The sequence below is a fragment of the Zea mays genome, chromosome 2 (assembly GCF_902167145.1).
Source record: "Zea mays cultivar B73 chromosome 2, Zm-B73-REFERENCE-NAM-5.0, whole genome shotgun sequence".
Taxonomy (NCBI): Eukaryota; Viridiplantae; Streptophyta; class Magnoliopsida; order Poales; family Poaceae; genus Zea; species Zea mays.
The window spans coordinates 31,032,927-31,045,288 of NC_050097.1; the positions used below are offsets into that span (position 1 = coordinate 31,032,927).

Here is a 12,362-nt window from a genome sequence, read left to right on the forward strand (position 1 = left end):
GTAAGCGAAGCAAGAGACACCAATTGTGTGGTGGTCCTTGCGGGGTCTAATTGACCCGGGAAATCAAGGAAGGAAGCTCACTCGGTCTAAGTGATTGTTTGAGAGAGGGAAAGGGTTGAAAGAGACCTGGTCTTTGTGACCACCTCAACGGGGAGTAGGTTTGCAAGAACCGAACCTCGGTAAAACAAATCACCGTGTCACTCGCTCTTATTCGCTTGTGATTTGTTTTCGCTCTCTCTTTCGGACTCGATTATATTTCTAATGCTAATTCTGGCTTGTAGTTGTGCTTAAAGTTTATAAATTTCAGATTTGCCTATTCACCCCCCTCTAGGCGACTTTCAAGTCTGCCATTCCGCGTTCTGCCCATTCCCTGTTCTGCCTTTCCGATTCCCTCCTCCCCGCGCACAGTCCATTCCCATGTTCTGCCACCATTCTATATCTATCATTCTCATTCTCCCTGCCCGCAAATCTCATTCTCATTCTCATTCCCCCGTACAGCCGGCGCCTAGCTAAAATTAAAAAAATACACATGGCCCCAAGGGGATTCGAACCCACGACCTCTCAAGCAAATGCTAGTAATAGCTACCACTACACCACATGTGTGTTTATGTCTACATCTATAATAGAAAACGCATCTACTACATCTCTCCCCAAACCCACCTGCTACCCTTGCACAATGCGTAGTAGTAGATAAGTATAACCGAGATTCTTGAATTATATTTTTGGATGGAGGGAGTAGTATTTAAAGAAGAGCCTTGCATGCAATTTCTTTTGTTTGAATAATGTTTTCAACTTAAATTACTTTTTTGCATGCGTGACATTTATTCTTCGTAATACTTTTTTCCATGGATCTCACTTGTGAGTCATTTTTATAAACCAACGCCAAACATGAATCCATGTTTCTTACTTGAAAACCCCGAACAAACACCATTAGCAGGAGGCACTCGCGTTGGGGTCGCTCATCAACGACAAGAAGAAACTTGACGACTGCCAGTTCGACCTCTAGAAACAGTCCTACATGGCCGTATGTGCCGCTATGTACGACAAGCTCCGGCGCAGCCGCCGCTTGGACGCGGTGCAGAGCGGCTGCTCCGCGCTGTCCATCGTCAAGCAGGGGGACCTCATGGTCGTCGCCAATGTCAACGACTCTCGGGTTGTTCTGGGCACCGCAGTCGACGACGACGCCATCACGCCGTCCAGCTCATCGTCCACCTGAAGCCCAACCTGCCACGTAAGTCGCTACTGACTGGCCATGAATTCTTGTGCGTTGAGACGATGGTCGTTGCTGACGTTGTATGAGTGTTCTCGAACACGATGTATGTAGAGGAGTAGCGCATCCGGTGGTGCAACGGCCAGGGGTACTACCTTGCTAATGAGCCTGAGGTGCACTTCGTTTTACAACCCAGCCAAAAGTCATCAGTACTCGGTATGTCGCGCGCGTTCGACGACTACTATATCGAGGACTGTGGCGTCATCTTGGCGCTAGAGATGACACAGAGGAGGACCGACAACAATGACCAGTTCGTCATCATCGCCAACGTTGGGGTAGCTTTTGTGCCGACTTGCCTTTAATTCTCTTCACAAACACACACTTGCCTTTTTGTTTAAGCAAAAGTGTATGGTGCTACGTGTCTGATGACTAACGATGTACGAGGGAATTTCTTCCGGTATGTGTGGAACATGCTCTCCAATGATGAGACCATGCAAATCGTGACATATATCGAAGTCTGCATGATACTGATGGTTGTAATGTAGTGCTGAAACAGATAGATTATAAATAACAAAATTTATGTATGGCCAGAATCACAAATTGATTATGAAACATTTTCTCATAACGGTATAACACACATTTTGTATATAAGTTATCGTAGTATACTGGTATTATATATTCTTGTTGCAACGCACGGGCATTCAGCTAGTATATACATATGCCTTCAATGGAGCTATAGTTTGTTTCATGGTCATGGCTTGAGATTTACAGTGATCGCGTCATGTGTTTCAAGATTTAGAAACTCGTAATGCCATCTGTATGGGTACACAAAGTTTATATATTTACCAATGATCGTGTTATACATTCTGATTTATTATTTAGGATCAGACTTTACAATGAATAAAAAAGAAAGCTACCAAAGATAAGACAAAAAGATGGCTTACTTGAGCTTATCTCGTGACATTATAGTAAGTAAAATAGGAATGATATTATTAAGCTTTTGAGATTTTGATTACAAACTATTTAACAAGTTGAAGAACTTCAAAATCAAAGTTTAAACAAAAAGGATAAAAGATATGACAAAAACTTTGAAACATCGACAAGTGGACAGCTTATTGAGGATCACCAGAGCACCCGCTGTGTGGTTTCCAATAGATCTGGCGAAGTGCATTTTTGTAGAATATTCTAGAGAATTTACAACCTTTGCAACGAGTACATGCTCGGCAGTAATGAACTTCGGATCTACTAGATATGGACAGATTATTGAAAGGTCAGTGTGCATAACACAGGGTACGGTGACCCCGCACACAATTTCTCATCAGATGAACATGAGTTTTTTTTAATAATCCTATACATAAAAATAACAACTTCTAGTTAGAAGATACGACCAAAACACAAGAAAATTATAGTACCGCCGTAGATTCAATGCGCTTATATATAGTTTTGAACTAACAAATCATTGAGTGAAGTCTAGTAACTTGGCCACAGCATAGTATCATTATACAATCTGGTACTGGTGTTCACAAGATCATCCGGTCGGTGTTTAAAAAAAATACCGGTCGAGCAACATCTGGTGGGTTTGGTAATTTGGTTTATGCTATTTTGATCCACTAGTCAATTTTTAGGAAAAAAAACTACATAATCCCTCACCTTTTTTCTTTTATATCTATTTCACTCTTGTAGAAGTAGTAGAAGTCGATACTGAATAAAAACCAAGCGAACATGTGTCAAGCACCTTAGACTTTTATAAACCAGCTGTTCAATCCCAGTCCAAACTAGTTCACACTGATATGATAACTTTAGGCATCTACACTTCACTTCATATATCAAAACAACGTTGAACTAGACATAGTCACTTATACATTACTCCAACTAAACTTTAGTTCTAGGTGGTCTATTTTTTTTGAATTTATTTGGTGATTAAACTTAGTTTAACTAAATTTTAGATCTAAGTGATCTGAACATGTCTTAAGAGAAGTTTGTCCTAGAAACTTCCAAATGTAAAAGAAACACCATTGAACAGGAAATTTATTTGGTGATTCTCTCTGCTCCATAAAAATATCATTCTCATTTCCCAAGTTGTCAAAATTTCCATCTTTAGCCAAATATATATAGAACTACTAATATATTTATATATAATAATTATTACTAGATAGATCTTTAAATATATTTTTTATAATAAACTTATTTAAGATACAAATGCAACTAATATTTTCTGAGAATGTAGTTAAATTTTAACTTTAAAAATATCCAGCCCATATCTATATAAATAAATAAATAAAATGCTCAGCACACCTCACATTCTCAACGTGTCTCCCTCGAGGCCCATTATCCCATACCATCACCTGCGAGCTGGTTCTAGACAAAATATATTCAAAGTCCAAGGGAGGAGATGAAAATCTCATACCCATGGCATGACAAATAAAGACAGGCATGGGCCCGGTGCACGCTCCTTCCAAAAGGAGCCGATCTCAAAAACAGAACAGTGTCCGCATTTCAAACTGGGCTCCATAAAGTTCTGTCGCCTCGCCTGTGACCTGTAGGGTGTAGGGTAGCAGCAGGCAGCGGAGGGGAGAGAGAGAGAGGGGGGATGGATTCTCAAGCGCCGCTTCGTCCTCCTCTAGCTTTCGCCTGCTTCATCTTCCTTTGCTCATCCTTCTGCGCAGCAAATGGGATGTACGACAGGGTTGGTGCGGCGGCGTCAGATGGGGAGAGCAGGAGGATGCGGCTGCACACCGACGGGAGCCGCGGCGACGCGCACGCGTGGCCTGGGTACCTCTACACCCGAGCAGTTGGGAGATGCACACCCCAGTAAGCAACTCAAACCACTCCCAGTCCCGTTCTTGGAATCAAATGTAGTGCCTTCCTTAGGTCGATGTTAAGAGGGTCTAGCTTTCAGTTGGTTAGTCCAGCAACTTTTGTTGCTCATTGTGTCGAGCACATATGTCGAGCACATATCCTGTGCAATCACTCATTTTGGTGCAAGCGTGCAATCAAACTATCCAGAGCATCCAATCTAGATCCTACGGTTTCATATGGAAGAGGTTAAAAGTAAAATAGGCACTATGTTTTAGGAAGACATTGAATCTATCCTGGTCAAGGAAGTAAATGAATAAGAGGCTGCATCTTGGGATGTTCCTGCGTGTAATCTTTCCTGGTCAAGGAAGTCGGTGGTTTTAGATACCTCCAGAGTACACACTGACACTGTAGGAGCTGGATGCTCTGTAGCGTACTAAACCGAACCTTTTAAGTTCAGGATGCAGAGAATGAGAAGGCATGAAAATGAGAGCCTTTTTGGTTGGTTGATGCAAGATGTGTCCCAAAAATTTAATCTTCTGGGGATTGGTAGATCTCAAATAATTGCCGCTTCAGCCATAAAATTCCAGTTTTTTCGTACTTATACTATTGCAGCGCAACCCTTTGCGAGCCCACCACCTCAAACGTCCTTACTTGAAATACCTTGTCGTACACTCCATCCCGAGCTAAAATTCCTAAGCAAACCATCCCATGGAATCGTCCTGGTAGGCTGTACAGCACTTGCTCCATCGAGTACGTTTCGGCTTTTGAACAAGAAGTTAGGACGTTGTCTGGTCAGGTAGAGATGTCGTTGAGCCATTGGCAATTTTGCCATTATCATTTGTGGGCTTCGCCAGTATGCCATCAGACCCACAAATCATAGACACAGACGGTCCCACCAGTCATAGACACGGGATGGCATAATAACAGGCAGCCAAAATTGAGAGTGGCAAAATAGCAAATTTCTCAGATGATGTCGTTGTAAGTTGTAACAATGTTCTTCCTTGGTAATCATGTCACTCCTTATTTGCAGTATCTGTATGTGGCGCAATTTTCCATTTTTTGAGTTGGTTGTTGTGAGTGCTCAACCATCATAAAACAGCTCCTGTCCTGGCCTAGTCCCATGACATTAGGACCATCCACATTGGTTTCATTAATTATACAAATCTATGAGCATTTCGTCGATCTCAAGCTTTGGTTGTCGTTGTTGTCCTGTTGTGGGGCGTCCTGTTATTAAGAGAAGTTGTTTGGGCTTGTGGCCTTGGGGGGCGTTCTCTGCAATAGATGCATTGCTATCATAACATCTGTGTGATCCAGTTCTGTGGATCACGCCTTTCTACATACGATTTTTATGGCGACAAGTCAGCAAAATGGCTACAACTACCTGCTGGTGCAGCTTGGTAAAAAAAAAAATCCCATCCATGGTGAGTTTTTAAAAAATAATCATAGTTATGGCCTTATGGGTACTGACAACCAGCTAATTGCTAAACAATATCGAGTCCAAAAGAGTCCTTCCATGAATCTAGGGAAGGAAAAACACATCTAGGGAATAAAAAGAGTTCTTGATCAGTTTTATACATCTGGCAATCAAATAAAACTTGGGAACACGTTCCTTTTCCTTTACATCATAGTAGTTATTAGCTGTTGGCCTACTGATGCTCTTTCTGTATGGAACACAACTTCCTTTTTGGATTGTTTTTCCTCAGTACTAACATCTATTTGTGAGTGTCTGCCAAACACTATAACTGTTTATTAAGATGTTGGCGAGATCCTCGTATCAATATCACATTACCGTCTGCAAACACACTGCAGATTCTGGAGCAGCGGAGCCGAGCCCTGGCCCAACATCGTCCCACAGGAAGCGGCGGTGGCGAAGGTGTTCGGGTCTAGGTCCGTGGAGCGCTACGGGCCGCGCCTCACCCTGCTGGAAGCTACCATGAGGACCGACGATGCCGGTGGCAGCGCCTTCGTGAAGCTCGTGAAGCAAGGGAGCGCCGCCCTCCTCAACGCCTACGCGAGGAGAGGGTTCCCTTTCGACTCCTGGGAGGTGAAGGCCCTGCTGCTGGAGGCGCTGGTGTCCGAGGATGCCGCTGTGGTCCAGGCGGAGCGGTTTGAGCAGGCCAACGAGTCCTGCGTTTGATCTTCGATGGATGAAGATGCAACGATGGTGCCGCTGTAGTATCGTGTTCCTGGTTGGTCACCACTTCTGTGACTTTGGCGTTGAGGTTTCTGAAGCCGCAACTCTGTCCAAGTCGGCATGTTTCTCTAGATGCCGGGCTTTGTGTAATGCTGTGTGCACTGATGTGTAGTAGGTTGTAATCTACGGACCGTGATTTTTTTTTTACTATTTCAATGGTAATGGAAGTTCTATGTTGTCGCACGCACCGTCGTGTTCGTCATGCTTGCTACCGTGCCCTGATTGGAGTCTGCGTGGCGCCGAGAACACAGGCCCCAACCCCAAGCCGGCCACCCCAGTGGTGCCGTCTGCCATGGCGCCCGCGCGCCAGTTCGTCGTGTTCGCCCAATCCCACGAAGCTACCGAGCGAGTGGTGAACTGGAGCCGTGGGGCGTGGGCTGGCTGTGGTGGCCTGGCCCCACTTTTGCGGGCGGCTGGGCTCATCGCGGATTTTCCGTTGCGGACCCCAACGGGCCGGCATGGGGATGTGGGCTTGCGCGTCTCTCGTCGGCGTCCGAGTGGAGAAACGAGGTCGTGAGATGGGGTGGGGCGTTGGACCTCATATTTTATTTGGGCTACGCAAAAGATAGAGCGAAATTTGCCGCCGAAGGCACAAAAGATGTGTTGACTTGAGCCTGTAATTTCGGACCTTTTTGGCTCTTGTTTTCACAACGAGTATATAATCTGAAGTCTGGATTGGAAAACGAGAAGTGATTGTCTCCGTTCATTTACTTGTCACCAATCGTGCCCCCCCCCCCACCCTTTTTGTTCCAAACAACCTTTCTGATGCTTCAAAATATATAATGCTAATGAAGTACGCTCATCGAAGAATCATAAATTTGAAACCATGGAGCACCCACAAATCTTTTGCATTAACAAACGTACGGTCAGAAGTGCCACAGTAAATTTTTTATGCGAGCAAACAGAAACGGTGGCGAGACGAGTTTTAATTAGATAGGTTGATTCTACCTAGAATCCGAACATCTGGATCTTCTTCTCATTTTTCCATCTTATTGTTTTTTTTTTGTCTTTCTTAGAAGATCCAAGGACTTGCTGATTTTATTACAACGCATAAATGCGTTAAGTATTTTTTCCCCCATATTTTTCATCTCCTCATACGACAAAGGTTCGCATTTTATATATATGGCTGCTTCTAAACAGGCTCGTAAACATGCATGAGGCCAAGTAATAAATTCCCCGTTTCACTGTGAAAGGATCTACAGCCTAATGGTTACCTTAGTGTTGGACTCTTGTTGAGAGTGAACGTTTTATGATTTAGCGGGGTTGTCTTTTTTTAATAGTAGACGACATTCCTGTCAACACAGTGAGACTTGACGAGGTGTCTGGTGTCAGTTTTAAGGATTCGCTGAATAGATACACATATTTAATTTATGAATGTCTACGTTGCACTATTTTTTTAAAAAAAGTTCCCTCTTGACCACGAAAACTGTGCCAGTTCAGCCTAGATACTACGTTGTTTTTCTCTAACCATTAGATACATCTAAAAAACCCTTCATACAACTCATTTACGTGGTTATATGACTAGAACCGTATCTAGACCTAGAGAACTAGGGTATATATGTTCATTTATTAAGATACAGTCTCTTTTGTTTTTTTACACTTACTCTCTTAATACCGCTTAAAATACGGGTCATTTAGAGTTAGAGTTGTATATTGCCTAATAGACGACGTGTTCACTGTATCTGTACGACGAAAGTCCAGCCGTCCAGGAATGCAGGTTCGACACAACCTCTATCATCAAACACCTCCAGCTATAAATCCAGGCCAAAGTTGCGTGACAGTTCAGAGAAGCAGGCGGCTACAAGCAGCCGAGCGGTGCAAGTGCAGCAGACAATCCATCTCGCGGCACGCGTTGCCAGTTGCCGCCGCCCCCGTTACGACTGCTAGCGTTAGCTGTCACTGTTACGTCCCCTGTCGTCTTCTGCTCGATCGAGCACACATCATCGTCTTCTACATTGCACGTAGCCATCCATGCTCATCCATCCATCCACCATGGACGGACGTCCAGCTCGGCACTGTACCTTTCTTCAGCGCAATCAGGTCCAGTGCACACGACGGTGGCAAAAAAAAATTCCGAAAACGAACGTGTCTACTACTTTACTGTGTTCATTGTCGCCTTCTAGTCGGAAATTCTGTGGACTCTTCTGATGGTACTTTGCCAACCTCCTGCGTTCATAATCATGCTATGCCAGATGCGAAAGGGGTTTCTGATGGAAAACAGTACTACTTGTCTTTGGCACTCAAAGAACTGCATTAAAATTTGCATGACTGTCTGCAGGTGATTTGATATAGGATCTGCATTTTTTTTGCATTAATGGGAAGTTTATATATAATGACTGTTTCTTGCAAAGTTTCAGGTAACAGTTGAGCACTACTAGAAAGTCTAGATGTAGTTGTTTCCTGCAGAGTTACAGAATTTCACGCTTGTTCATAATTTCAATGTACAGGTAGCATCCCCCCCCCTACACTGAATTCGTCTATATGTCCTGTCCTGAACCACGTTTATGTAACTGTGCTAGCGCTTGTTACCCCCGTCAGTGTTGAGCTGCATGTGCTTGCTTGCGATTGTAGATGACAGAGAGTCTCACGTTGTAGTCTGTGTCGAGCTGCATGTGGATGTTGCTTACTGATTTATATTGATTGGCATGCTAACGTGGATTGATCTCATCTCATGTTGGGCTTACTGATTGGCAGAATTTTCCCGTCAAGTTCACTCTCCAATTTCACCACCATCAACCAGCAGGAACAAGAAGAGTTTCTGGAAGGAAGGAAAAGATCGGAACTGGTGTGCTAGTTGCAACTATGGGTGCTCGAAAGGGTTACAACTATATAAATATATTAACATGCTATTATTCATATTGAAGGTTCTACAAAAAAAATATTCTAATCATGTTTGTTTTACTTATGCTTGGTTTGTTTTTTTTATCAATAAGCAACACAATAATATACAGAAAAATTATATTCATGCTGGATCGTGGCTACATGTAAGCGTTCATTACTTTATAGGTAAACAAACCAAAGGCCCATTATATAAAGCTGTCCGTTTAGGTATTTATATGCATGAAAAAAAAACATACATACAATAAACCGGCTGTCGTACATGCCTTCACACAATTAAGGCCTTGTTCGTTTGTGTCGGATTGCACCCGGAATCGTTCCACCTAATCAAAGTTTATATAAATTAGAGAATCAATCCGGTTAGGAATCGTTCCGACCCACCAATCCGGCGGAAACGAACAAGGCCTAAACAAGAACAGTTTAGTCCCTATTTTAGTTCTACTGTTTGGCTATTTTAAGACTAAACGTGACTAAAATGGACAAACCAAACTGGGCTTAATCTCATACGGTGCTGCTATATGTAATGGCATGCAGAAAACGATGTCTTAGCATGCAAAACAGCTTCGGGACACCAATAAAATTAAAAAGGAATGTTTTAACTGGGAAACATCAGGACGAACAATGGGAAGGAAAAGAGTTTTCAACTCCCGAAACCTCAAGCTGCTGCTGGTCATTTATACAGCTGTGATGCCTCCGATCCGTGTCTGACCTCGCCGACAGCGTATACGTTTCAACGACGAAACGAAAGGGCTGCGGCGGCGGTGTGTGTCGTCCATTGTTTTTGTGCTTCCGCCAACCTGTGCATGCATACTTTATCGAGAAGAAGAAAAATACAGCCCGAGTTCGGCTCGTCAAACTCGTTTTTTGTTTTGTTTTGTTTTGTTTTGTTTCTAGGCAGAACAAAACAAAACCTGGACGCTAAGTTCTGGGTTCTAGTCATCTAGCTAGCCGCGCGTCCGCATCATCTGTTAAAGCTAGTTCTTCCCTTTTACACGAAACGAACACTAGCAAATATTCGGCTCTGTGCGTCTTTTATACTTCCTTTTGGTTGGGTTCGTTCAGGTTCAGGCCCGGTAGTGGACAAACAGAGGGGAAGAAAGTACGTGCCGTACGCCGGAACACGCCATTAAAGTTCAGATACGTTGTACAGCTGCACGCCGGTAGACTTCTGATCAGTATCACCAGATCGTCCGTTGTTTGTTTGTTTTTTTGCAATTTCTTGTTTTTTGTTCATAAAAGTAGTAGCATATCGTCGTCGGATGCTTTGAAATTTCCGATAAGTCTGATCTAGCCGTATCTTGGCCTGAAAGCTCAACAACTATGACCTGAAACTGCTTTATCGGTGTTTGGTTTCTAGTGACTATTGTTTAGCTCATCCATTTTATTTTATTTTAGTCTCTAAAATATAAAATAAAATACGGAAAATAAAATAGAGTTTTAATTTACTTATTAGGCAATTTAGAAATTAAAATAAAATAAAATAGATAGACTAAAAATTAGTTATAGAAACCAAACAACCCCTTAGTCTCAACGTGTAGGTCGCCACATGACATGACACCCTTCATTATATGCCCTATATATGAATAAGGCCCCGTTTCAATCTCATAAGATAAACTTTAACTTCATGCAATATTTAGCTATATAAATTGAAATGTTAAAGTTTAGCTTCAATTACCACCATTAGCTCTCATGTTTAGATTACAAATGGCTAAAAGTAGCTAAAAAGTTGCTAAAGTTTATCTCGTCAGATTGGAACAGGGCCTAAAAAGAGGACCTATCTATCGTCATGTCATTGTAAAGTTACAAACGGTTGAAATCAATGTTTTACGCGAGCTGCTTTGCAGCTCCATTGCCGTTCGTCCATCCCTCTGCGTTGTCGAGTTGTGGTGTGCCGAGTTTGCCTGAGTTTGACCGAGAAGCATGGTGGAGCGAAGGTAGATCGTCAGTTTGCTTTTCCACGTGTTACGGCTGCTATTTGAAGCCAGTATATGCAATGAAAATCGTACCATACCCTGCACGAAAATCAACAACTTTCAGCGGACAACATTAATTTCGGTGGGTTTTTTCGAGCCGCCAAAATTAAAAGACTTAATTTTGGCGGTTTCTTGTAGCCGCCAAAAATACTATAAAATATTAATATATTTTATATCTTCAAACAGATATACTACTTCATTCATCTCAAAATAGAAGTTGTCTTAGCTTTTTAACAAATTCACTCAATAATTGATGTATGTGTTTCGTATATGTGTCTAGATTCATTGTCATTTATTTAAAATAGACATAAAAATAAAGATCTATAACGACTAATAATTTGGTACACATAGAGTATAAAATATATTTTGTGGTTAATTGAATACTTTTTATTTGGTACCATAAACAATTTAGTATTTTCAATATTTAGTTAAATTTGAAATTGGTTGGTTGATTAAAGGAAAAGCGAGAAGCATATTCTTTTTTTTATGGAGGGACTAGTAGACGATGGTGAAACATGGCTGCTATTGGATCCTGTTCCTGTGATTACATGTGTGCGTTGGCACATGTGTCCATCTGTCAACCATGTTCCCAACTGCTTTCTAAAGGTTTTTGAACAACTTCCTATTGTTTGCACCAAGCATGCACCTGCTTCCAATAATTTACCAGAAACGAACCAAACAAATGTACAAAAACCGGTTGCGCGGTTCCCTGATTAACATCAACTACACGATTGCCAGTACAATTTTACTTGGTATTTTAATCATTCGGGTGTGTCATTGTAGTACATTTTTTAGAAAGGTTAGGGTACACCATCATGGCTTTTTATGTAACACTAAAAAGCATCATATTGACAAAAAAACCATGAGAAACCGACAAAAACCAAGCACGCACATTTAGAAATTTATTATGGACCAAAAGGTCCAGTAGTCTTGTTATGAAAAGGCAATGGCTACTTGCATTGGGATCACATTTTTTTTTTGCTGGCACGAGTGGTGCAATCATTATTTCATTATTTTGGACTTTAGACTAATTATGCATACACATGTTAGACGTAGTGGTAAGTGGTGTAACCACACTATACTCTCGAGAAGATACTGATCACCTTACGTATCGAAAGCTTGAAGCTGACTACAACTATCGAATCGTGGCACTTATTAGGAATCCCTTCTCTAGCTTCCATGCATCTTCGTCCTTCGATTGAATGTATAATTAAGCAACTGTTGCATCCGGCGTAAACTTCTATATTTAATTGGATTTACCATATTTTTATTAAGCAATTAAATCAAAGAACAAGACTACAACTAATGTCATGTATAATATGCACCAGTTCTTCACTGAATGTAACTT

The 12,362-nt window shown here is 42.0% G+C and overlaps 1 protein-coding gene across 1 annotated transcript; it reads left to right on the forward strand.

The window, feature by feature from the left end:
- Positions 1 to 3,765: 3,765 nt before the first annotated feature.
- LOC100194081 (uncharacterized) lies at positions 3,766 to 6,367 on the forward strand. Its single transcript, NM_001139136.1, is given in 2 exon segments — positions 3,766 to 4,021; positions 5,819 to 6,367. Coding segments are annotated over 2 exon segments (549 nt in total). The 5' UTR covers positions 3,766 to 3,800; the 3' UTR covers positions 6,147 to 6,367.
- Positions 6,368 to 12,362: the final 5,995 nt, after the last annotated feature.